This window comes from Sorex fumeus, unplaced genomic scaffold (genome assembly GCF_029834395.1).
Source record: "Sorex fumeus unplaced genomic scaffold, SorFum_2.1 ptg000037l, whole genome shotgun sequence".
In the NCBI taxonomy this organism is placed as follows: Eukaryota; Metazoa; Chordata; class Mammalia; order Eulipotyphla; family Soricidae; genus Sorex; species Sorex fumeus.
The window spans coordinates 76837248-76864012 of record NW_026606094.1 but is presented as its reverse complement, the minus strand read 5'-3'; the positions used below and the strand labels follow the sequence as shown (position 1 = coordinate 76864012).

The following is a 26765-nucleotide window of genomic DNA, read 5'->3' as shown; positions in this document are numbered from 1 at the left end:
TTCTTCTCACCTCATTTCCTTCCTGGATCTGTATCAACAATAATCAGAGGGCAAAAGTGCTCAGATAACTGATTGTTGATTTTACATCTTCATAAAATATATTATTTTAAATAATTTTAATTAAAAATTATTCTTACTTTCACCTCACCCAGCACTGAGATTTGTCCCTTGTATGAAATTACCTTCTTCCCTGTGAATTCGTGTTCTCACTGTGACTAATCTGATTCCCATTACCAGAAATGAGAACAAGTTAGTGAGGGTCTTTGGAAGCAAGTGTTACTTATTTCATGCATTTTATCATTCTCTCTCTGCACACAATATCTAGGATGGGTGGAGTAACATTTCTCTATTGCACTATATGAACTATTGTGCATTTTGTTTTAATCACAATAAATATGAACTGTAAATATTTTCATGTTGATGCATAGTACTGTTCAAGGCACTGACACTTCCTAATTGAAAGTTAGGATGTGTAGTCATGGAGGGCACCAGAGCCAGACCTACAAATGTGGATTCAATTTCTGCTCCCAAGCTCACTTGTTATGTGGCTATTGGAAAGTTATTTTAGCTCTCCGGATGCAATTTCCCAGACAATAAGAAATAGGTAATAATAGGATCTTCCTCCAAGTGTTGCTATGAAGATTTATATATTTAACATAAAGAATTAGTTTTATGAACTATATATTCATGGTATACTATTATTCAACCATTAAGTATTGAGGTTAGTACTGAATTCCTGCTATTCTAAGCAGTGCACATTATATAATACATACATAAATATGTATGCATGTGGGTGTTTCTCCAGATAATATGCCAAGAAGTAGAATATCTTTGTCAAAACTTTATATTTTATAATTAATTTATAGAAATTTAACCGCGTTTAAAATATATTTATCAATATGATATATTTTATAGTATTGGGATCCTATAATTAGTATCATTAGATAATTATGATAGATCAGATCATAATTATGATACTTTAAAGATCTTATTCTATCAATTTAGTTTCCATAGATGTACATTATACAGAATGGTACATAGATGTTTGAAATATTTCTTCAGTTTAGCTTTTGTTACATTTTGATGATATTTGATTGTCACTAATACTTGTAGTAAAAATTTATCTGATTCTTCATTTGATCAGGTTTTTACCTGATTTTGTAGATTATTTGATTTGTCCTACTTGACTACAGTGAGAGTCACTTAACCATAAATTCTTATTTGGTCTCCGGGATAAAAAGAAAGGTGGGACTTAGTGGAAGGACAATGGACATCTGTTTAGTTCTGTGTGGGCACATATCAATGATCTATGATAATGGTAACATGGTAATGGTCCTCCCATTGTTCATGGATTTGCTCTAGTGGGCCCAGTAACGTCTCCATTGTGACACTTGTTACTGTGTTTGGCATATTGAATACATCATGGATAGCTTGCCAGGCTCTGCCGTGCGGGCGAGATACTCTCGGTAGCTTGCCGGGCTCTCCGAGAGGGGCGGAAGAATCGAACTCGGGTTGGCCATATTGGCTGTGTGCAAGGCAAACGCCCTACCACTGTGCTGTTGCTCCTTATTCCTAGGGTGAAACTCTATCTTAAAATTCGGCATTTCTACTATGCAGAAGGAATGATATCTATTCATGGCACTGGTTTTTAATGGGGGAGGACAGTGAGTATACTATAATTATTAGGAATCACCCTGTCACTTTCATAGAGTACTTCATTCTCTGGTTATTTGTACTTTCCATTAAAGAAGTGCACTGAGTATGTTTCACATTGTTGATCATCTTTGGATCTTGGTCTGTGAGGTCTCACCATTCCTTCTTATTTACTTCCCTTTCTCCTTTACGGATTTCTTTTTGTCTTAATTTCCAGTATGCCTATGAATTATTTTTATCATTTTGGTGGTAAAGAGGAGAAAAAATACTCTCTACAAAATGAACAAGAGGCAGTAGGATTGTTCAGTCCTAGAGATTAAATATTTGTATCAGTCTTGCTCTAAAGGGGAAAGCTTGAGATCATAGAATTCAAGTGAATGATCACAAAGTGGGTCATCATAATCCATATTATTTTATGGCTATCCCTGAGGAACATCGGAATTTTACCAAGCAGCCAAGTTTTCTTTTCTGTATATATATATATATATATATATATATATATATATATACAATATATATATATACATATACATATATATATATATTTGAAAATTGGAACCACAGTTAGAAAAGGTAATGCGGAATAAGAGTGAAGAGGAAGAAACTTACTAAAAGAAATTTATTAAAAACATCGCTAGTCATACCGAAGGATGACTCCTAATGGAGTAACATTTGATTGAGCCAGCTTACCTCCTTGCAGGAACTTCATGGGGTAGACAATGGCATGGTATCTGTCTATGCTGAGAGACACTAGGACATATGTAGAGGCATAGAGTAGCACAACCTGAAAATAGAAATGAAAGACAGTGATTTGCATCACAGAAACAGCGTCAAAGAATTACCTAATGGAAGGAAAAGTGTTATTTAGGAGTTAGGCAAAGGGATGATGTCTCTCCAAGGCAGGAAGTAGGGTGCTGTCCTTGGTTCTGAAATTTTAATTGCTTGCAGTGACAACTGGAAAAGCCTGAAACTCTGGTTCACTTGACTTCTTGGAAACTCTGCATTTTAGGACCAGTCCTTCTTGACATTTGCATGGTACATTTGCTTGCAATTGACTTTTAAAACTAAACTAATTTTCTCTGCCTCAATTGATATTCCAGGATAATTAGAAACAAAAGTTCAGTTGAATTGTTGAGAGATGATAGAAAGGTTCTGGCTTCAGGGGACTAATGTATTATTTTGAGTCATTTATCATCATCTAAGCTGTCACCACTATAGCTCACTTTCCCCACCCACTTCTCTAGTAGAATTGTCTTTGAGAGTTAGTGCTGGGGTCTCTTTTTACTTCTTTCCACCCTATCATTTATTTACCTTACTCATAACCATTAATTATCCTGTTCTATTTTAATAATTCTGCAAAGAAGGAAATAGTGGTTGAACAGTTAAATATATATTCTGTGAATCAGATGCTCAAAATTCAATAAAATGGAATCTCTCTCCCTCTTTCTCTCTCAGAAATGTTGGAGACTGTATCCAGGTTTCTGACATGCAAGTTATCTGTATCTATTTTACCACTGAATTACAATACCAGATCCTATAAATGAAATATTTCTTCATGAATTATCAAGGTGGAAATTTTCAATAACTTTGAGCCTTATAGATAAACCCTATATTTGCTTTATAAACTTTGGGTCAGTTGAGAGTAATCCAAAATCTGATGTTTAATGATGCTTAAAAAAACTTTCTTCTAAAACTAGTTCAAGTCACATGGTTTTGAAAATAATTTTGTCTGAATTTGCTCATTTTAGTTTTTCCCTGGCCCTGCCTGACAAATAAAAATCGACCAATCAGATACATTGCTGTTTTCTATGATTTATTTCCTGTTAACACTACCCCAAATGCACCCGTACTCAAATGTTGCAAAAGGTGTCACAGGGAGGGGGACTTGGTTACTGATAAAACTGAGGGCTTTCCTAAAGAGTGCAAGGAGACATTATCTGCTTGCTAAATATATGACAAATGTGCAGAGATAAAAATCATGACTAAATTTAGTAATAAAAAAAATCACACAATTGTCAGAAAACTTTTGCTACATTTGAACTGTGAGTTCAAACTTCCTAAGGCTGACACACACACAGCTGAGGTAAAGAACACCAGAAAAGGTTGAAAAAGAGAGTCCCAAGGGCAAATCCCTAGGGGGTGATACTTCATGGCGAGAAGGTGGCAAGAATCTGGGTCATCTGTAGCTGGGCTGAAAGAAGCAACTAACACAAGTTCAGAATCTGGAGCAGGAGGAGTGGATTCAGTAAAAAGAATCACAGAGGAGAAAACAACTTTAATACAAAGATATATAACTTAAAACATAATAAAAAAGAACACACTATTTCTGAGGCCTTCAAACATGGGTATGGTGAAAAAAAATTTAGTTCACCTCAAATAAATCAATCTCAAATTGTGATGCCTTTTCTTCAGAGAAATAATTGCTGGAAAACATAAAAGCATGTTCGTAGTTTTGAAGGAAAATGTATAGTCCAAGAATTTTTATAAATATCATTTCTAAAACAAGGCTCAGAATAACTTTAGTAGATATATAAGAAAGTCTTCCTAAAGACTTTCTGGGGGGCTGGAGTGATAGAACAGCAGGTAGGGCATTTGCCTTGCATGCGGCTGACCCAGGTTCGATTCCCAGCATCCCATATGGTCCCCTGAGCACCGCCAGGGATAAGTTCTGAGTACAGAGCCAGGAGTGACCCCTGTGCATCGCCAGGTGTGACCAAAAAAAGCAAAAAAAAAAAGTCTATCTAGAAATTGTCTGCCATGGAGGCAGTGGTAGGGTGGGAAAGCGGTGTATACTGGGGATAGTGGTGGAGGGGAATGTGCACTGGTAATGGGTGTTTGATCATTGTGTGGTTGTAACCCAAACATGAAAGATTTAACTTTCTCACAGTGATTCAGTTAAAAAATATTTAAAGAAAGTCTATCCAGCTAAAATAATTCTGCTGATTGAGAATTGTTTTTACAATTAGAATTTAAGAAGAAGGAAGGGATAGAATGATAACAGCTAGGAAAAGTAATTAAACAGAAAACCACTGAATGTCCACAAAAAACAATTGTAAATGTAAAGTGTGGCAGGAAAATATATGGGGAATCTGGTAAGAGGAGAGAGTTAAAGAAGAAAATGTTGCTAGATATTTTTGTAAGTATTTTAAAAATTTACTTTAATAAAGTTATATTAAAACTAAAAAAAAACTAAAAACTAAAATTATGAAAGGAACAAATAAAAATGGAGGAAAACATTTTGCATTCATTTCTGTTGGCTCCTGTAACAGATTACCACAAACTTTGTGGTTTACTGAAACATAAGTGAACTTTCTCTCCCATAATTTAGAAGATTAGAAGTTTATGTCCACTATGTCAAAAGATTTTGTTAGCAGTGTTACAATTCCATGAAAAACTAGAAAAATAAAAGTCCAATTGCCTCTTCTGGTTTTAGGAAGTTGCCATCTTTCCTTGATGTTCTTATAGCCATTTCTCTTCCATCCGCCCGCACGGCAGAGCCTGGCAAGCTCCCCTGACGAATTCGATATGCCAAACACAGTAACAACAAAAGTCTCCAATGGAGACGTTACTGGGCCCGCTCGAGCAAATCGATGATCAACGGGAGGGCCTCTGAGTCTATGGTTACAGTCCTGCCCCGTCTTTTATCTGCACACCAACTTTCCATCAGCCTCCCTCATGTGGGCTGGAGCGATAGCACAGCAGGTAGGGCGTTTGCCTTGCACGTGGCTGACCTGGGTTCGAGTCCTCCTTTTCTCTCAAAGAGCCCGGCCAGCTACTGACAGCATCCCGTCCGCACGGCAGAGCCTGGGAAGCTACCCGTGGCATATTTGATATGCCAACAACAGTAACAAGTCTCACAATGGAGACGTTACTGGTGCCTGCCAGAGCAAATCGATGAACAAGGGGAGGACAGTGCTACAGTGCAGTGCATGTATATATACATCATTATGTATATATATGTATATATATATATATATATATAAAATGAAATTTAGATCCACCAGGATAATTCAGAATAAAGTCTCCAATTTCAAGAACATTAATCAAAATTGCTAAATCTACATTTTTAGCCATATAAGGTATATAGGTTTTGGAATCAGAATTTGGATCTATTTGGAAGAAATTTTTCAACCTATCACAATTAATGGAAAAGGAATGGAAAAAGAAAAATAACACAAAAATTAATATTAGGTGACTAGATTAATACCAGAAACTATTTGCCACAATAAATATGAATGGCATAACTCCCTGCTTAAAAAAAGTCTTAAGCTCCTGGATAAAATAAAAGCTATTTACAAAAATTTTCCTGGTTGTATACTGATTACAAACATTTAAAACCAAATGATAACTAAAATTCATAAAGATATGGATGACTGAAAATGTGCCAAGCAATAAAAAAAGTACAAGAAGGCATTTGTTACAAGTGGAATCCACTATATGGGACAAAGGAAGTACTTATGATGATAAAATATACAAGACCAAATCAGTGAATCTACAAAGATATGACACAATAAAAATAAAGATATATACAGTGTTTTATATATAGTTCAAAATTTACAGAATAAAATTCAATTACAACTAGATTTAAAATAAACTTTAAAAAATCATATGCGTTATTGTAAAATGGACATGTCAAAAATTGATGATATACTTAACTACCAAGAAATCTTAAAATATTCTCCAAAGTGAAATTTATGCAATTCACATATTTTAAACAACAAGCAATAGAAGCTGAAATTAGTATAATGTTTTTTTTAAAAAATATATATCACTTGGAAATTTAAACACACTTGTAATTAACTTCAGTGGAGAAGGAAATCAAAGTACAATTATAGTCAATTCATAAATGTCAACAATGAAAATTCTACATATAAACAACATATGGGAAGCCATTTGGAGAACAGATGGCAACTTGAGGACATATGTCTGAATTCTCACTACCCCACCTCTAAATTCTGACAAAAATGACCTAGGAAATGTGAAACCAAAGAAAATATTTCGAAGCATGAGGTTTAGTTAAACTCAGGAAACTCAAAGAATTTTTATTTAGAAAAAAATCAGTTTGGATTCTTTTAAAGGAGGATAACTTGACTTACTTTTTAAAAATAATTCAATTATTTTTAGAAGAATTTTAGATTTACAGACAAAAACTAGAAGAGAGTTCTTTTTCTATTTTTACCTTACTGCTATTTCCTTCTTGTAGACATCTTACTTTACTATGATCCACGGTCAAAATTGATGACCCAACAATGACATATGATAACTAAAGTACATGGTTAATTCTCCATGTTGCATAGTCTATGTTTTTGACAATTGCATAATGTCTGTCCACTACTATAGTATCATATAGAAAAGTTGCTCCGCCCCAAAATCTCTTTACGTTAATATTCATAATCCAAATTCTTGGTGAAACTACTTTTTCTTTTTTTTTTTAAATAAATGGGTTTTATTTGGAGGGTTTTTTTAAGGTGTGTAGGGGGAGAGACTGAGAGAGAGAGAAAGAGAGTAACATACTCCAAGGGCGGAGAGAGCCTCTACACACATCCCAGCATTAGACACAAAAGCATGAAAGTACATATCTCAAGAGGGGAGATATGGGTGACACATGTGCTCAGCCGTCACATGTGCTCGGCCGTGTGGGCGCAAGCAGCACATGGGCTCGGTTGGGCAGCATATGCGTCCACGTTTTCTTTTAAACCTAAAGAGTTTTACCTTTTCTAGAATGTCATATAGTTGGAATCATACAATATTGTAGTCTTTTTAGTATTGCATCCTTCATTTAGAAATATATATTTGTTTTCCATTAATTTTCTTGGATAGATAATTCCATTTTTTAATTGCTGAATTCCATATTTGATGAAACTGAATGCCTCTTTTGGTGACTACATAACTCATTTTGTTTTAACAGTAAATAATAGCACTGTAGCACTGTCCTCCCATTGCTCATTGATTTACTCGAGCAGGCACCAGTAATGTCTCCATTGTGAGACTTGTTGTTACTGTGTTTGGCATATCGAATACACCATCGGGAGCTTGCAAGACTCTGCTTGGTAGCTTGCCAGGCTCTCTGAGAGGGACGGAGGAATCGAACCCAGGTCAGCTGTGTGCAAAGCAAACACCCTATCCGCTATGCTATAACTCCAGACCAACAGTAAATAATACTTCATTTTATTGCTGTATTTCAGTGATGAAATTATCTAGTCATGTTTTGAGGAGTACATTTTTAAGGTTTTGGGCAATTATAAATGAATTTCTATAAGATTCTTGTCGAAGTTGTCAATTGATAAATGCTAATTTCCTTGAGCACAATTCAGATCAACTGTAAACTCTAAATAATAGTGGTGAATCTTTTAATGAAACAATGAATCTAATCAAAGCAAATAGAGTGTTAACTAGAATTCATCTGCCTCACAGGGACTGGGAGGGGTGGGATGTGGGGTCTTATTGGGGTTCTTCATGGTAAAAAATAAGTATTGGTAAAGGGAAATGTGTTTGATATTTGCATGACTGAGACCTAAACCTGAAAGCTTTGTAACCTTTCCCACAGTGATTCAATAAATAAATAAATTTAAAAAATAAAAATAAAAAAATAAAAAAATAAAAAAAATGTTTCATTCCTACATGCAAAAAACAGAAGGAAAATAAATGAGCAAAACAATCCAATTTATAATTGCATAAAAATAATTAAACTAGAAACAAGCTTAACAAATTAAAATATCTATGTAAGGAAAACTATAAGACAAGACATTGATTAAAGATATAACATAAACCATTAAAAGATAATCTATAGTTATTGATCTTTAATGTTAATATGCTGAAAAAGCATTGTGAAGTGATTTGCTTTCTACAGCTGGGTTCAAGAATTAAATGTTGGTTTTGGATTTCTGCTATTTTACTTATTGACCCTGGAAGTATTTCTACTGAAAGTCAGATAGTTAAGAAATTGGTTTCTGTGCTCTGGAGTCGTGGCCGTGCTGGAGAGCTGCTCGTGGGGGGCAACTGGTGGCCTCGGTAGGGCGTGAAGGGCGGACCGGAACGCCCCCCTTCTTACACCCCACACCCCCGGCTCATACCTGCTGTCCACAAGGCTCCCGTGTGGCCGCCATCTTTCTTTCCAGAGGGAGGAGGACAGAAGGGAGCAGCACCCTTTCCCCTCCGGCAGACTTGATGGCCTGGATTAACGCATAGTCCGTTCACTTTTCTGCTCCAAGCTGCCGGGTTCTGTATTAAGTCCTTGTGCTTCTGGGGCCATGGCTGTGCTAGAGAGTCGCTCGCGGGGGGCAACTGGTGACCTCGGTAGGGCGTGAAGGATGGACCGGAATTCCCCCCTTCCCATGAGGTTTTAGTCGCCCCCACGCCCCTGGCTCTTACTTGCTGTCCACAAGGCTCCCATGCGGCCGCCATCTTTCTTTCCAGAGAGGAGAGGGCGAATGGGGCAACACCCTTTCCCCTCCGGACAGACATGATGGCCTGGATTAACGCATAGTCCGTTCACTTTTCTGCTCCAAGCTGCTGGGTTCTGCATTAAGTTGTTGTGCTTCTGGGGCTGTGGCCGTTCTGGAGAGCCGCTCATGGGGGGCAACTAGTGACCTCAGTAGGGCGTGAAGGACGGACCGGAACGCCCCCCTTCCCATGAGGTTTTAGTCGCCCCCACACCCCCGGCTCATACCTGCTGACCACAAGGCTGCTGGGTTCTGCATTAAGTCCTTGTGTTTCTGGGGCTGTGGCCGTGCTCCAAACTTAACTCTGATTTTCAGGGAGAAACGTTGGGTGGTTTACTTCCCATTGATCACTTTGTATATAGAGAGATGTCGCGCGGCCGCTTAAGTGGCCGCGAGGTTTTGAGGAAAAGTCCTAGTTCCCGCACACTCGAGCTGTGCTTGTAGAGGTTTCTGGTCACCGGGGTTCCATCTGGGGGAGGCGGGATGCGGTACCTACCCCATCTGGGACTTCCCAATGATCTCGGCTCTTTTTGGAACCTGTTTTTTTCTTTTTCTCCGGGAGCTGTGGGTCCCGCCCTCCATGTGGCCCTTCTTTTCCGGCTGTATGCTCAGGAATGAAACATTTTTTATATTAAGTTTTCAAACTGCTATTCTACCAATTTATTGTTTTTAATAGTTTTTCCAGAGTATTCAGGGAATATATATATATATATATATATATATATATATATATATATTTGTGTGTGTATATAATGTATGATGATATACATGCATTCGATAATGAAAGCGTCACTTACTTTCCAATTTGAATTCAGTTTATTTACTATTGTCTTACTGATTTGGTTAATACTAAATTTATTAGAAGTAGTATAATGGGCAATCTTGTCTTGCTCCTCATCATAAAGGAAAAGGTTTTCTGGTTTTTACTACTGAGTGAAAAACCTTGTGAGTTTATTCTATATGATTTTTATTAAATTGGGATACGTTTCTTTTATCTCCGTTTAGAGCTTTTTAATTTTGTTTTTATGCCACACCCAGCAGTGCTCAGGGCTTATTCCTGGCTCAGGGATCTCTTCTGTTTGGCTTTGTGGACCATATAGTGTACCAGGGATTGAAACCTGAGTCAGCCTCTCTTTACTCATGCTTCCCAATGGTGCCACATTGGAGGCTCTTTCAGGGTCAGGGAGATCCTTTATTGTTACTGTTTTTGGCATATCGAATACACCACGGGGAGCTTACCAGGCTCTGCCGTGCGGGCAGGTTACTCACGGTAGCTTGCCGGGTTCTCCAAAAGGGAGAACTAGACTTTGTTTTATGGACTCTGGATCTTGGCTGCTGATGGGATTATATGGTGCCAGAGGCTGTTTGTGGGTGTGACTGTCTAGCTACTGGAAAAGAGGGGATCTGGGTGGAGGAGGCCTAGTCACGATTCAAGCAGCCTTGGAGACTTCAGCCCTGGGTCCTGTACACCTGGGTTCCTCTGCCAGTTCCTTCATGCGTGAGGCTCATCTGAGCATGTGGAGAGTGGCCTTGAGCATGGCTGTGGCTGGGTTCCATAGGTCTTCGACTGCTGGGGCTCTGCTCTGGGCAGGGAGGGCAACACCACCTGCCCTCCTTTGAGGGGCCCCCATGAATTATCTTTAGGCAGAAAAATGTTGGACTTTATACTTTGACCTTTTTAGTCATTTTATGTTTGCTTTGATGAGTTCAGACTATCCACGGGATAATTATTGAAATACAAATATTTATTATTTTATTATTAATTTTTGAGTGTTTAATAGGGTTTTTCCTTTGCTTTCTCCACTTTGCTTTCCCCATCTTCCTTTGGGGTTATATTTAAATTAATCTCTTGACTTAGTATGTGCTTCTTTAAATTTTTGTTTTGAGACTGTTAGGAGGTTTATATGTCAGGTTCTATACTTATGACCCTCTCAAATGGATTGATCTTAGACTATTCCTAAGGGTTCCTGTTTTTATTTGTTTACCCAACCAATTTCCTATGTTGTGTATTTCTGGTGTCTTGATATTTTTAAGTTGAATTTATTTTTGCTCTATGGGATTTTGTTTGGTATTTCTTGTAAGAGAAATTTAATGGTTTTAAGTTGCTTTAATTTCTCTTTGATGGGAAGACTATTCCTCATTCAATTTTGAATGATAGCAAGTCAGAGTAGAATATTCCTGGCTGAGATGAGTTTTTTAAAATATTTTAAAGATATGGCATTCCTTTCTTTCATGAATGGTTTATTCTAAAAAATATCTGAAACTTTATAAGGATTGAATCTGATTTATTTGTCTCTAGATGATTTTAGTATTCTGTTCTTGTCGTTGGTTTTGGTATAATTTATCAATGGATGTCTTGATATGTATCTGGATTTATTTTGTTTTGAACTCTTTGATCCTTCTTGATTTGGATATTTTTTTCTTCCCCAAGCTAGAGAATTTCCAGGCTATTATTTTTCAAATAAAGTTTCTAATTTTCTCTATTTTCCTTCCTCTGGGATCCCAGTGATGTGAATCTCATTCTTCCCTATGTTATTCCATAAGACTCTCAAGTTGTTTTGCATTTTTCAATTATTTTTTTCTAATTAGTTTGATTTTTTCCACAATTCTGTCACAGGCAATCAGCCCTGAAGATAAATGCAGTTTCTGATTATTGTAGCTAGTCTTCTTTTCTACTTTTGATCCTCTCTTGTACTTTTCAAAAGGTAAATATATATGTCCTTCCCTCAATTATTTGTCCTGGGAATTCCTTCATATCATCTAACCTGATTGTAGTTCTTATTTTGTTCTGTTGATCTTATTTCAATAAACATTGTTAGGACTGATTTTATGTGCACTTTTTCAAATAGTTACCTTGTTAAGGTTCTTTCTTTCTTTCTTTCTTTCTTTCTTTCTTTCTTTCTTTCTTTCTTTCTTTCTCCTTTCTTTCTTTGTCTTGAAGCGAGGCAGTTTTTATTAAACAAAACTTGCTTAGAGAGGAGAGAAAGAGAATAAATGTGTTCAAGAGAGAACACAGGTTTGAAGAACAGGCCAACGCATTTTCTTTCTTTAACTTTATTTCATAAGTCTTATATTAAGATTACAGGCTGTAGAATATAATGAGAACTGCCTACATAAGGTCCAAACTAGTGACAAGCTGACAGATGATTCTGTGGTATAGGCAGGCACAGCTCAGGACTTTTGACAAGGCCTGGTGAGTAAAGCATCAAGAGTTGCATGCACAAGCTGACGCCAGCTAACCTCAAGGAAGTGGTTCCTCTCTGTGTGTTATTGAAATGGGTGCCCCCCCCCCCCCACTTCCTGGGGATAACAGTAACTACATTTATCTTCAGGGCTGATTGCCTTTAGTTAGGGTTAACACATCAAGGCAGACCTTTGCTCTTCCAAGGGAAAGAGCTAATCTTGGAACATGCATGTTCATATAGTGAGTGCTCTAGCGGGGCGACAATCCCCTGAAGTCTGCTGGGATCAGTCTGCCCAAGGTCCATCCTACAGCTCTCAAACTGCAATGCTCCTGCCAACACCTCCAGGGAAACCAAGGCTGCAGAAACTGCAGGCTAGCGCTGGCTGTGATAGCCTCGAGAGCTGCAGAAACTCTGCTAATGAACTCACCTCGAGAAGAGGGGAGCTGTGGATCTCCTCAGCTCAGGCGTGGTAGTGACAAGGAAATTTGCATTATTGCCCCCACGTAGGGCTGGAGTGATAGCACAGTAGGTAGGGTGTTTGCCTTGCACATGGGCAACCCAGGTTTGATTCCTCCGCCCCTCTTCCAGAGCCCTGCAAGCTACCGAGAATATCTCGCCTGCATGGCAAAGCCTGGCAATCTACCCGTGAAGTATTTGACATGACATAAACAGTAAGGACAAGTCTCACAATGGAGACATTACTGGTGCCTGCTCGAACAAATTGATGGCCAAGTGGAGGACAGTGCTACAGTGCTACAGTGCCCCCACCTAATCCCCAAGAGCCTCTCCCCTTCCCCTGCCTGGGCAGGGGCTAGAACACTGCTGTCAACCCAAACAGGTGTGAAAGTGTCAAGTGAAGCAACAAGCACCACGGTGCTCTTGGTAAACTCCTAAAATGATATTCTGTCAAATGGCTTGTGGGAATTTCTTAAAGCATGAGTGTAGTCTAGTTCCCCTTCCAGCTCTGGCTACTTGGTCGTTTTCTAGCAGTTATGTCCTTACTGGAATTTCTGAGAGCCTAAGTGTAGCCTATTTCTCCCTCCAGCTCTGGTTTCCTAGTCGTTTCCCAGTAGTTATGTTTTTACTTGGAACAGTCTCTAGCCATGGCCCCCCACCCGCCCTGCCGCACCCTGCTCTCAGCTGCTCTTCTCCCTCCCTGGCTCAGAGCACTCCTCAGGCATGAAGATCCCAAGAGCCATCCTCCTTGAGGTGACTGTGAGGTTTTTATTCATCAATCTTCACTTCCATGTGGCCTCCATTCCTACCCTCCATTCCTTCCCCTCCTAAGGTTTATGCCCCTTAAAGGCATTCCAGGGAAACTGTGAGGGTTTTTCAGTGCTCTGTGATATTCACTTGCCTTTCTGTTTGAAGAGACTGCTCCTCCAGCAATCTAGTCTTTCTCTCAGGGATTTTGGTGGGTGTTGTTCTTATTTTGGGGCCACACTAGTGTTGCTCAAGGGAACTTTGGCTCTGTGCTTCTGGTCTCTCCTGATGGTGCTTGGGGGACAGTTTTCCTGCTGAGAATCAAACTGGGGTGGACAACTCACAAGGTGACACCTTACCTCCTACCTGGACTCCCCAGATCTTCAGGGACTGTTTTATAACATCTTTTGTATGTATACATATTTTTCATGTGCTGGCAGGAGGTTAGTCCAGGATCTTAACTTTTCTGCCATTTTTCCAGAGCTCCATTACACATCTAATAGTTATTCATGATTCAAAAAAAAAAGCAGAAAACAAACAAAAAGAAAAACCAAAGGGAAAAAACCACCACAGAGAGTAGGGCATTTGCCAGGATTTGATCCTCAGCATCCCATATAGCCCCTTGAACACCATCAGGAGCAATTCCTGATTATAGAACCAAGAGTAAGTCCTGAGCACTGCTGGCTGTGGCCCAACCCCACAACTACCCACTATATATATATATATATATATATATATATATATATAAAGTTTGGGCTGGAGCGATAACACAGTGGGTAGGGCGTTAGCCTTGCACACAGCGAACATGGCCAACCCAAGTTTGATTCCTCCACCCCTCTCGGAGTGCCCGGCAAGCTACCAAGAGTATCTCGCCCGCACAGCAAAGCCTGGCAAGCTCCCTGTGACGTATTCGATATGCCAAACACAGTAACAAGTCTCACAATGTTACTGGGCCCGCTTGAGCAAATTGATGAACAACGGGAGGACCGTGATATTAAGTTCAGATTTTATTTTACCTTAGTTTACTCTTTATGGGCTGGAGCCATAGCACAACAGGGTAAGACATTTGCCTTGCATGCGGCCGTCCCAGGGTTGATTCCTCTGTCCCTCTCAGAGAGCCCGGCAAACTACCGAGAGTATCCTGTCCTAAGAGAAAATCCTGGCAAGCTCCCCGTGGTGTATTCAATATGCCAAAAACAGTAACAAGTCTCACTACATGTTCCTGGAGCGAGCAGATGCCATTGGGCTACACTAGCATGCAACAGGGATGAATGGAAACATTACTGGTGCCTGCTCAAACAAAATCAATGAGTAACGGGATGACAGTGCTACAGTGCTACAGCTTACTCTTTTATGCTTTTCTTTCTTATGTGGACATGAGAGACAACTCAGAGGGGAAGTCACTTATTTTGCATGAAAACAACTGAGATTCTATCCCCAGCACCTCAGGTCCCACCAGAGTGATCCCTGGACACAAAGCCAGAAGTATAAAAACCAAAATGTAAACAAAAGGTTATACATATTTTAAATCCACCTTCTCTATGTTGTTTGGGTTCTGTCAGGAACTCAGGGGACTTTTATTTTTTACAGGTGAGTTCTTTTTCCCCTCCTCTGACTTTTAGAATTCTCTTTTTCTTTTTGAATATAAAATTCTGGAAGGTGTATTTTTCTGATTTTCAAAATCTTATTTTGGTGTTCTAAATACCCAGGATCTGTATACTTTGCTCTCTTTTATAATCTATATTCTTGTTACATGATTTTTAATCCACAGTTCTTAGAAACTTTATTCAAACTTTATTTCTTTATTCAAAAGCATCATGCTTTAGAGCAGTTTAAAGGTCATAACAAAAATGAGTGAAAAATATACTTCCTTCCTATAAGCTCATGGCCCTCATATTTACACAGCCTTCTCATCAAACACTCACATTTTATTATAATTAATAAACCTGCACTGAATCATTATTATCATTCAAGATTCACTATTAACATTATGGTTCATTCTTGGTATTGTGCATTCTATGGGTCTTGACAAATGAATAATGATAATTGGCCAGTTCTGTGATAAGTAACTTCATTGCCCTAAAGTAAACTATGACCTCCTTGTTCATACTTCCTTGCAAATGCTGACAACTAATGACCCTTTTAACTATTATACATATTTTGTTTTCATAATGTATATAGTTGAAATCATACAATACCGTAGTAGTCTTTTCAAACTGGTTTCTTAGTAAAATGCATTAAGATTCCACTATGTCTTTTGATGACTGGAGAACTCATTCCGTTTTAGCACTGTATAAGTTAATTCATTTATTCATATACTTGGGAATATGTTGGTTGCTTTCACATTTTGGCAATTATGAACAAAATTATTATAAATATTTATTTGTAGGCTTTTATTTGGACATAAGCTTTTAACTAATTAGATAAATATTAGTTAAGAAGCAAAATTTCTGGATCATATAGTAGAAATATGGTCAGTATTGCAATAAGCTACCCAATTAACTTCCAAAGTGATTGTGCTGGTTTAATTCTCACCAGTAATAAAGAAGAGTTCTCTCATCTTTAATAATTCGTATTGTCAGTGTTTTGGATTTTGGCCAACCTAATGTATTTGAAGTGGTATCTATTTTTTTCATATGTTACTTATCATGTCATTTATAAACAGTGATAATTTAGCTTCTTTTCAAAATTGGATCTTTTTTATTTCTCCTTCTTGCTAATTGCTACAGCTAGAACTTCCAGTCCTACATGGAATAATAGTGGAGAGAGTGGAGCTCTTTGCCTTACGCCTCATCTCAATGGTAAGTTTGTCTCCATTGAATATTATTCTGTCTGTGGATTTGTTGTAAATGGCCAATAATATATTGAGGAGTTTTCCTTCTAACCTTATATTTTTGCGGGCTTTTATACTGAGTGGAGGTTGAATTTTGTTTATAGTTTTTATTTTATTTATTTATTTATTTTTTATTTTTGGATCACACCTGGTGAAGCACAGGGGTTACTCCTGGTTCTGCACTCAGAAATTATTCCTGGCAGTGCTCAGGGGACCATATGGTATGCTGGGAATCGAACCCGCATCAGCCGCGTGCAAGGCAAATACCCTACCCACTGTGCTATCGCTCCATTCCCTATTTATAGTTTTTAAAATTGATCAAATTAACCAATATAATTATATGACTTTATTTTGTTGACATGTTGTATTAATTAATTGATTTGTATATGTTGTACCATCTTTGCATTCATGGTATGAATCCCATTAGTATGTAATCTATCCTAGAAAATTTTAATTGTTTTTAGTAACTGTAAATCTTTATTTTATTCTTTCATATTGAAAAATGTTTTAATTAATATGGAATTCTGTATTTCTTTTTACTTCATTATTCTAAATATGCTATTTAACTTCCTATAAATTTTTGTGATTTCAAATGTAGCGGTTCTAAGAGCTTGATGAAAAGTCATGCTTTGTCTTGTTGCTTTTCAAGATTCTCTCCTTTTGTGTAGTTGTATTTGGGCATGGATTTCTTCAGTTTTCTCTTAGTGTTTTTTGAGCTTTTTATCACTTGAGCACTTGATATCCCGTTACTCATCGATTTGTTTGAGCGGGCGCCAGTAACATCTCCATTTGTCCTGGTCGCGTGTTAGTATAGCCCAATGGCTTCTCCTCTCTACAGGAACACGAAGAGCCTCAAACTATTTGTTCAGGGTCTTGATGAAGAAGTCTGACCATCTTGTAGGTGGGCGGCTATGCGATCTTTTGCTGTCCTGTGGAATCTAGTCAGTAACAGCTCTAGTCCAGTGGTAGTCTTCAAATTGCATTATGTGTCCACCCCATCTTATTTTCGATAACTTGGCAAACGAGACAGTGTCCCTGATTCTCAATCATCAACAGAGTTCAGAACTCTGAATTCCTTCTCTCTCTTGAGTGAAGCGTGATATTCCAAGCATAACTCTTTCGATTTCTCTTTGGGTGACCCAAATAGCATTCTCATCTTATTTTCAGAGGGCCCAGGCTTATGTTAGTGTAGGGAGAATGGTGGAGTTGAAGAGATGTGCCTGGAGCTGTAGGTTATTTGTCTTATTAGCTATTTCTTTGACGCTCTTGAAGGCGTTCCTTGCTGCTTTCTTCCTCCTGGCAGCTCAGGTGCCAGGTTCATCATGTTGAGTTCTCGACCTAGGTACACATAACTGCGGCATTCAGAGATGTTCATTCCTCTCATTGAGACCAAATGGAACATAAGGAACTAGTTTGTTTTTCATAAACATTGTCTTTGTGAGATTCAGCTGCAGTTCAATCTTTCCACAGTCACAGTTGAAGTTGGCCAGCATTTGTGCCGCTTGACTAATATTTGGTGTTATTAGAACGTTGTCATCAGCGAAGTAGGCCATCTCTCTTCATTCTCATTCCTTCCCATTCCAGTTGTTTCATAATATTCTCGAGGGCGTCACTGAAGAGTTTCGGTGAAATTGTACCACCCTGCCAAACTCCTCTCTTTATGTCAATGATCACTTCTTGTAGAACGGTGAGATCCTGGTCGTGAATCCGTAATACAGTTCATGGAGGATCCTATGTACTGAATTTGAATGTTCTATCTAGCTAGGTCTTCCATGACCACTCAGTCTCAACAGAATAAAAGGCCTTCTTTAAATGGATGAATGTTAGACAGAGCATCTTGAACTTCCAAGAAACCTCATGAGCTTGGTCACCATGTGGATATAGTCAATCCTGCTGAACCGGTTTTGGAACCTGGCTTGCTTGCATGGTTTTCATTCATCTACTGTTCTACCAAAATCAATGGGCCTCATTTCCCTGACCCTGAAAGAGTCCCCAATATGGCAGTGTTAAGAAGGATAGCAAGTAGAGGCTGATAAAATCTCAGGGATGAACTAGGATGCCAAACTGAAGAAGGACTAAAATGACTGTACTTTCAATGCACGTACACTGCCATCAGAAACATCCATCAAGGACCTGATGGTTCAAGCACAGAAGATCAAGTACGACATCATTGTTCTGACCAAGACAGGAAGACATCAACCTCATCATGCCATTTTTGATGCTGGAGAAGAACTGTTCTTTGGAACATGTGACAAAAGAGGCTCTGGTGGTATCGGTATCCTCATCAACATGAACTTGGCCATGAACATTGATTCATTCGAATGCCTAACTTATGAGCTTATGGATTGAATAGATGTGGCTCACTGCCAACAGTTTCAATCTTTGTCACCTACACACCAACATCCAACTACGATGAAGAGGAAATTGAGAAATTCTACATGGAGCTGGAGAAGTTCTATAAAGAACACCACTCCTTCTACAAGATCATTGTTGGTGATTTTAATGCCAAGATAGGACTGAGAAGATCACCCAAAGAACTCCACATTGGGACCCATGGCCTGGAATGGTGAGAGGCTGTCTGAGTTCATCATGTCAACCAAAACCATCCAAGGTAACTCACAGTTCCAGAAGGCCGAATCTAAACATTGAACATGGGTGTCTCCTGGTGGATAGTTCCATAACAAAATTGACCACATCATAGTCAATCGATGGTTTTGCCTGACCAATGTTGCTGCTGTCCCAAAATTTCAAACAAGATCGGACCACTGTCTTCTTTGAGCAAAATTCTACTTCATGGAGCGGGCAGAAAAGGCTGCAAAGTTTAAGAAGAAACTCCCAGAATCACCACCAACTGAGAGCTCTTTGGCACTGTTGCGGCAACATGGGAAGATGCTATCGTTGATGAGATCAATGAAGACTACGATTGACTGGTTCAGCACTTCTATGATTGTGAGAGGAATGCCGAGAGTGAGAAAGCCACAAAAAGACTACTGTCTTCGAAAACTCTCTAGCTCACTTGCCAATGTGGCTTGGCGAGAACCTCAGGCAACCACAAGCGAATGTCCGAGCTCACAAAACAGTGCAGAGAAGCAATAAAGGAAGATCTCAAAGAGAGAAGAGCAGCATTGCTGGCCAATGCAGCAGAAGCCGGGAAAAGTATTCACAACGCCCACTTGTCATTCGCCAACCTCAAGACCAAGATGACTTCCCTCTGACGTCCTGATGGATCTATCACATCTCCCAGAAGGGCAATGGAGAAGATTATCCATGACTTCTACTCAGATCTCTTTGATAGCCACGTCCACCTGCCCACATACCAAATTCCGCAGGATGGATATGTCATTCCCAACGTTTCCCTTCCAAAATCCGACACGCCATTTCGTTGGTAAAGAAGTGAACAGCACCCAGCCCAGACAAGATCAGACCTGAACACCTGAAGAATCTGACGTCAGTACTCGTCAATACACTGGCTCGGCTCTTCACAAGCTACCTGTCTGAAAGCAAGATTCCTTCACAATGGAAAACCAGCAGGACCATTCTACTGTACAAAAATGTAGAGATCCATGACATAGGCAACTATCACCCCATCTGCCTGTTGTCTGTTATCTACAAGCTGTTCACTCGAGTCATCCTGAATTTTAACTTTTCATATGTGTAGATAAATGTTACTCCCCAAATTAGGATGGATTTTAGCTATTAGTTCAGCAGAGATAATGTCTAACATTGGTAATAATTCAAATTTTATTTTTAGCATTTATAGACCCCTTTTCTCTTGCCTTTACTTCTAGAACTCCAAGTGTGTGTGTGTGTGTGTGTGTGTGTGTGTGTGTGTGTGTATCAGAAGGCATTGTACATTCTCTGAGACTTTTTACTTATATCTATTTTTCTTTATTCTGTTCATTTACTGGCTATTTTTATTAGCTGTTGAGTATCTCTAGTGAAATTTGGGTCGAGGTTGGGTCATATCCAATTTTGTTCAGGGCTTACACCTGGATCTATGCTTAGGATCATTCCTGTAGGTGTTCAGGGGACCATATGTAGTCCCAGTCATCTAACCTGGGTTGGCTGAGTGCAAGGCAAGTGACTGACTTACTCTCTCTCTGGCCCCATTCTAGTGAAAATTTTGCTTTTGTTCTTGTTGTTTTCAACTCATTTGTGTATGTCTCATTTCTATGACATTGTTGTTATTCTCTATTTGATGAGAAATTGCCTTTATTTTGCTCATATTTTCCATTGGGTCTTAAATATATTTTTAAAAATGTTTTTAAAGTCTGTCAAAAGACATCCTATGCCTTGGCTATGTTAGAAAAAAGTCTATAGAATTTCCCCCCTTCGAATGGATCATATTTTATTATTTACTTGTGTGCCCTATGTTTTTTGCCTCTTGTTATTAAAAACAGATAATTTCAGTAATTATATGTGTACCCCTCTCTTGAATGTGGACACATTTATAGTTGTTTGTATAGTGAGTTTTCTGAACAAATTTTGTAAACTGTGCATTCTTTGTCCTCTATGGTTACTAAACTCTCAAATGAAACAGATTTACTTAAGTGCCATTCACTTAAATGAAACCGATATAAGTCTTAGTTATTGAAGAGACGCTCATGGGAATATTGAGGCACAGTTCTGGTACTGTCAATTGAACTTTTGAATTGCTTCAGCTTCTGCTGTAGTAAGCCTCATATCATTTTGGGATGATGTTACATGGACTTTTCCGTTCCTGAGCCAGGTGTACATTCTTAAGGATGTAGTCCATTTTCTTGGTTCTAAAAAGTCTATCAGATATTTTCAAAACTTCAGTAAATGTGTCTTTAACAAATTTATGTTTTTAAGATTCTGTTATATTGTCCCACCATCTATTATTCAATACCTCTGGTATCTGTGAAATTTATCAATTTTCTGTAACTGTTTTGAAAAATTCTTCCAACTGGAAGGCTTCTCTTAGTGGCTAAGATCCAAATCCTTTAAATTTAGATCACTTGTAAGTGGGGTTTCCTAGAAACTCATCAGACAGTACAAATTATTATAACCACCTGGGGAGGATCCTTGTAAGACTGACATTCCTCTTCTGCTCTTTATAGTGGATGGGCAGACTTTGTCTTTACTTTGATGGCAAGCTGTTAACTTTCAAAGTTACCACAGAGATGGAGATGGAATATTGAACTATAATCACACTAATATAATTTTTCTTATTGAAACCCAGCCAATTTTATTGAATAAATGTTCTCTGGGTTATTGAAAAACTTTGTAAGTTTCCAGAATGATTAAAACTTGAATTCTGACTACTTTAGCCAGAATTTTTTTCCTTGTGGTGAAGAAAATGATTAGATTTTCATTTTGACATTTTTCTGTAACCTAAACTTACTATATATGTGCACATATATAGTATTTTCTTACTATTCATTATAAATACTGCTAGAAAAAAATGTTACTGGCATTTTTAATTAACAGTGATGAAAAACATTGCAATTGGTTTTATATTAAAAAACTATAGTGTTTGTGGAAAACTATGAAGAAAAGTGTGGCGTTGAGTCTTACCTTCTGGTCTTATTCTTATTTATGCTGTTGTTATTGTTATTTCTTTCTCCCTTTCTAATTGGAGTTGATGACTTGTGTCATCAGGAGAATAACGTGGAGGTGATGGTGTATGATATCTGAGACTAAACAAACAAAAACAAACATGACCTCCCGTTGTTCATCAATTTGCTCGAGTGGGCCCAGTAACGTCTCCATTTTGAGACTTGTTGTTACTGTGTTTGGCATATTGAATATGTCATCGGTAGCTTGCCAGGCTTTGCCGTGTGGGCGAAATACTCTCAGTAGCTTGCCTGGCTCTCCAAGAGGGGCGGGGAAATAGAACCTGGCTCAGCCAGGCTGACTGGGCACAAGGAAAATGTCCTACCCCTGTGCTTTTGTCCCAGCCCATCTGACACTAGTTTGTAAAATATATGATCACTTCTACTTGGTTCTACTTGATTATACATGGGAAAGTCGGTTGCCATGTTGTGAGGACTGTAAAGAATACATATACAGAAGCCCGTGTGGGGAATAAATATTTTGTCAAAAGTCAGCACCAATTTGTCAACTATGTGAGTGAGCCACCTTAAAAATAAAATTTTCAGACCCAGTCAAACATTTCAATGACTATAGATCATGGTAACATCTGACTAAACCTTACTCTCAGCTATATCTTTCAGACTACATTTTTACTGGACTCTTGACAGATAGAAATTATGAGATAATGTTTATTGTTTTAAGAATTAAATTTTTTGCATAACTTGGTTTTTAGCTATTCACACAGTTAGCTGGAGCGATAGCACAGCGGGTAGGGCTTTTGCCTTGCACGCAGCCAACATGGCCGACCCGAGTTCGATTCCTCCGCCCCTCTCAGAGAGCCCGGCAAGCTACCGAGAGTATTCGATATGCCAGACACAGTAACAACAACAGTAACACAGTTAGCAATTAAAATCAATTATCTATAAGGAAGCAAAAGAAACTTCGAGAAGATTGATTTGTTTTTTTTATTTATTGCTGAGAAAATACAAATAGTAATGTGGGTTGTTTTGCTTCCATCAAACTCTCAAGGTTATAATTAGAAAACAAAAGAAGACTAATTATAGCCATTCTCTATTCATATCTGAAAATGAATAACTCCTTACCAATCTAAAAATGAGGAAATAAATAAAAATCATAATCTTACTTATGAGCATAGTTACAATGACTAAAAATTCTTGTTGACAAGTAAAATCTAGGAGCTATTATTTTTTTTAAAAACAAAATCATGATCCATCTATGAAGCTAGAAAACACCAGAAATTTTGATCTTAGCTACTGACATCTAAGCAATATGAATTTGAGTCAATATTAAATTAATATTTTTATTTACATTTACAGGAGTCTCCTGCCTCCGTGCCTGGCTGTCCTCACCGGGGACCCTTGGAGGAGGGTGGGTTGAGTTTCCCTCCTCACTCCCAACAGAGCCCAGGAAGCTGAAGACCTCTGGTTCCAGCCAGAACAGCCATGCTTAAGACCACTCTCAACACGTTTAGATGAGCCTCACGCATGAAGAAACTGGCAGAGGAACCCAGGTGTGCGGGACCCGGGGCGTACATTTCCAAGCCTGCTCGGATTTGCACTGGGGCCTCCTCCACCCAGATCCCCCATCTTTCAGGCGTTACACCCACCAACTGCCCCCGGTGCCGTGTAATCCCATCAATGGCCAAGACCCAGAGACTATAAAACCCTGCTCCCGGAAGCAAGCGCCTGCATTCGTGGCTACACGACATCTTATTATGTAGGTTTTATTCTCTGGAGAACCTGGCAGGCTACCAAAAGTATCCTGCCCACCCGGCAGAGTCTGGCAAACTCCCCATGGCATATTCAATATGCCAAAAACCAGTAACAATGATGGGTCTCATTCTCCTGACCCTGAAAGAGCCTCGAATGTGGCACTTTTTAAAATCTCAAGGCTAGGATGAAGGAGACATTACTGGGGCCTGCTTGAGGCAATCGATGACCAACAGGATGACAGTGATAATTTACAAATCTTACAAATATTTCTTGTTTTTTCAACTAAGAAGGAGTGCTTTGTTGCATAAGTATGCAAGATGCAAGAGCTAATTTTGTGTGTGTGTGTGTGTGTGTTAATTTGCTTTATCAAATTTTGAAGGCATAACATACCTGCAAATAGCGAACAACTCGGCAAACCAGGTCAGGTGCCATGAAGTCTCCAGTGAATCTCCAGATGATATCAGTCAAAATGTTGACCAGCCCTGTGAAAGAGTCTAAGAGAAACACATACATCATTAATTTCTATCTCTTCCAAGTTTGCAACTATGGTACAGTAGAAACAGTTCCTGTGGAATTTTTTTCTTTCCTGATTTATCAGGTGGTTATTAACTAAATTAAGACATGGTAGAGTTCTTTTAATTTTAGACTTTGTAATTTTAGACAATGTTATCATTCTAATGCACCTTCTGGATTACTTCACTTAACTTGATAACCTCTATTTCCATCCAAGTTGCAGAGAGTTTTGTGATTTCATCATTATTTGTAGTTGCATAGTATTCCATTGTGTATAAATGCCACATCTTCATAATCTAATCATTTATCATTTTACACCTAAGTTGATTCAATATGTTAGCTATTGAACTCAGTGCTGCAATGTATAATGATGACCATATGTTCTTTTGAATGAAAACATTCATTTGTATCCTTGGAGTAAGTACCCAAAAACTGAATTACTGGGTCATATGGCAGTTCAGGTCTTACTTTACTTATAAATCTCTATAATGTTTTATACAAGGGTTGAATTGGTTGAACAACACTCCCCCAAGCAAAGAATCTGGGTTTTTTTTGCCATATGTTCTCCAACACTGTTATTCAAGTTTTTTTATGTTTGTTTGCTCTTGATATGTGCAATTCTCACTGGAGTGAGATATCTTATTGTTTTTATTTGGATTTCCCTAATAATAAATGGTATTAAGTACTTTTTCATGTGCCGTTTGGCTATTTGTCTGCCTTGTTTAGATATGTTCCTATTCATTTCCTCTCTCCATAATTTGGTAGGGGTTTGGGATTCTTTTGTTGTTGTTGATTTTTGTAAGCACGTTATAAATACTTGGATAGCAACCTTTTGTTTGATGTTTGAGGAGTAATATTTTCTTCCATTCAATTAGGTGTCATTTAGTTTTAGCCTGTGGCATATAGAATACCTGGATGAGGGAATGAAAGGTATTAAAGGGGGAATAACTCAATCACCCAAAAAATTATAGGAAGGAGATGGAGAGAAGGAAAGAAGTCAAGAGTGCCTAGCATGAAGAAGCAGATGGGAAGTAATGGAGTCAGGGATCAAGGTATAGAGGGGTGGAATAGCTATATGTCCTGACTGCAGAGTCAATGCACTGAAAGCAAAGGATTCAAGCCACAACAGCCACACTTGTTGATATAATTTGCAGTTATTTGTTTTATTGTGGTCTTTTTGTTAAAGAAGAGCAAAAACTTAAAATCACGGTATCATTTGGATAGAAGTTTATTAGTGTAAGAATAGGAGGGAATCCATCATCTCAACAAGGTAAAAGGGTTCAGTGTATACTTTCAAATGCATTGTCACTGTGGTATAGAAAGGTCACCACGAATTAAAGAAAATTATAAGATGCTGAAAAAATAGAAGAGATGTTTCATGCATCCCTCAACTAACTTTCCCCCACATTGTCATCTTATATAACTTGTATTGGCTTCATTATTTAAAGACTAATTACTACCTTTAATCTAGACTTTTGAACAGCACTGAATATACTATTGAGGAATATTATTAGCCTGCCACTCTATCCTTGGCAAGATTATAAATAGTTAAATTATCTACATATTGACTAATCTCACAAAAATTATCAGATTAAATCTTCCAATTTTACAGAACTAAATGAGGGCAAAATATCCTCCTAAGATTTGATAACAGGTAAGAGACAAAACCAGGCTGGTGACCAAGACTGCTGAATGTCAGTGTCACTGATCTTCATCACACTGTTCTCTTTCTTCCTGCCTCTCTCCTTCCCTTCTCTCCCTCTCTCCCTTATTTCATCTCTCCCTTCCTTCACTCTTCCCCTTCCTTTTCCCTTCCCTTCCCTTCCTTTCCCTTCCTTTATTGTAATTCTATTATAGTTCACTAATACATTACTTTAAAAAATAATTGGAAATAAACAAAACATGTTTATCTGGAAATAAGTGACTATATGAACAATTATAAAGTAATGAGAATTTTCCCCCCCATCTGCCCTAGAGCTCAATCTTAAATAAGTCTTTATGGAGGAGTAGACTATGAAGGGAAGTCTGCCATAGCGATATTTGCTATTAAGCAGGTGAAGCTCCATCTGATCACTAAAAAGTCATTTAGTTATTTAAGTAATTGAGCACATTGCAAATAAGCTGTTCCTAAATGGTCATTAACAAGACCTTGGGAACAAAGGGTACACTTTAAAGATTTAATTGCTTCCATGTGTTGCTTCTGATTTTTAAAATTTGTTCAGTGAAAGAGTCTAGAAAATTATAATACTCAGAAAGCCAAACAGGCTCATTACTGGCTTATTGCTCCTTTGATCATTTCTTGCAGACTTGAACAGGAATTCCCATTTGGAGCAAGGATATGGGAGGGAAGGGGAATTAGTTTAGAATAAAGAAATGCCTGTGCTGAAACCAAAGGTTCGGTAAGGGTAGGTCAGATGAGAAGAGAATGAAGGACATTGGCTCCAGGTACAGATGACAGCATAAGCAAAGCTACTGAGGTGAAGCTTGGCGAGATAAGAAACTACATGGCTTGGGTACAGGACATTTTGACCAGTTGCTGCTAAAGTTTAAGTCAGTGTTTTCAGGAGCCTGAGAGAGAATACAGCAAGACACTTGCCTAGCATGTGACCCCTCTGTGTTCGATCCTTGATACCACTTCATGCTCTGA

The 26765-nt window shown here is 38.4% G+C and overlaps 1 protein-coding gene across 2 annotated transcripts in view; it reads right to left on the bottom strand.

The window, feature by feature from the left end:
* Nucleotides 1-26765, bottom strand: part of NPSR1 (neuropeptide S receptor 1) — a 239043-nt gene that overhangs the window by 62031 nt on the left and 150247 nt on the right. The window contains exons 3-4 of one of the 2 annotated variants that reach the window (XM_056118230.1): nt 23996-24099; nt 2344-2437 (exon numbers count right to left, since the gene is read on the bottom strand). The exons of the other annotated variant lie outside the window; for it this stretch is intronic. Of the exons in view, the coding sequence (XP_055974205.1) occupies nt 2344-2437; nt 23996-24099 (198 nt within the window). The remainder of the gene's footprint in view (nt 1-2343; nt 2438-23995; nt 24100-26765) is intronic. 2 annotated transcript variants of the gene reach the window in all.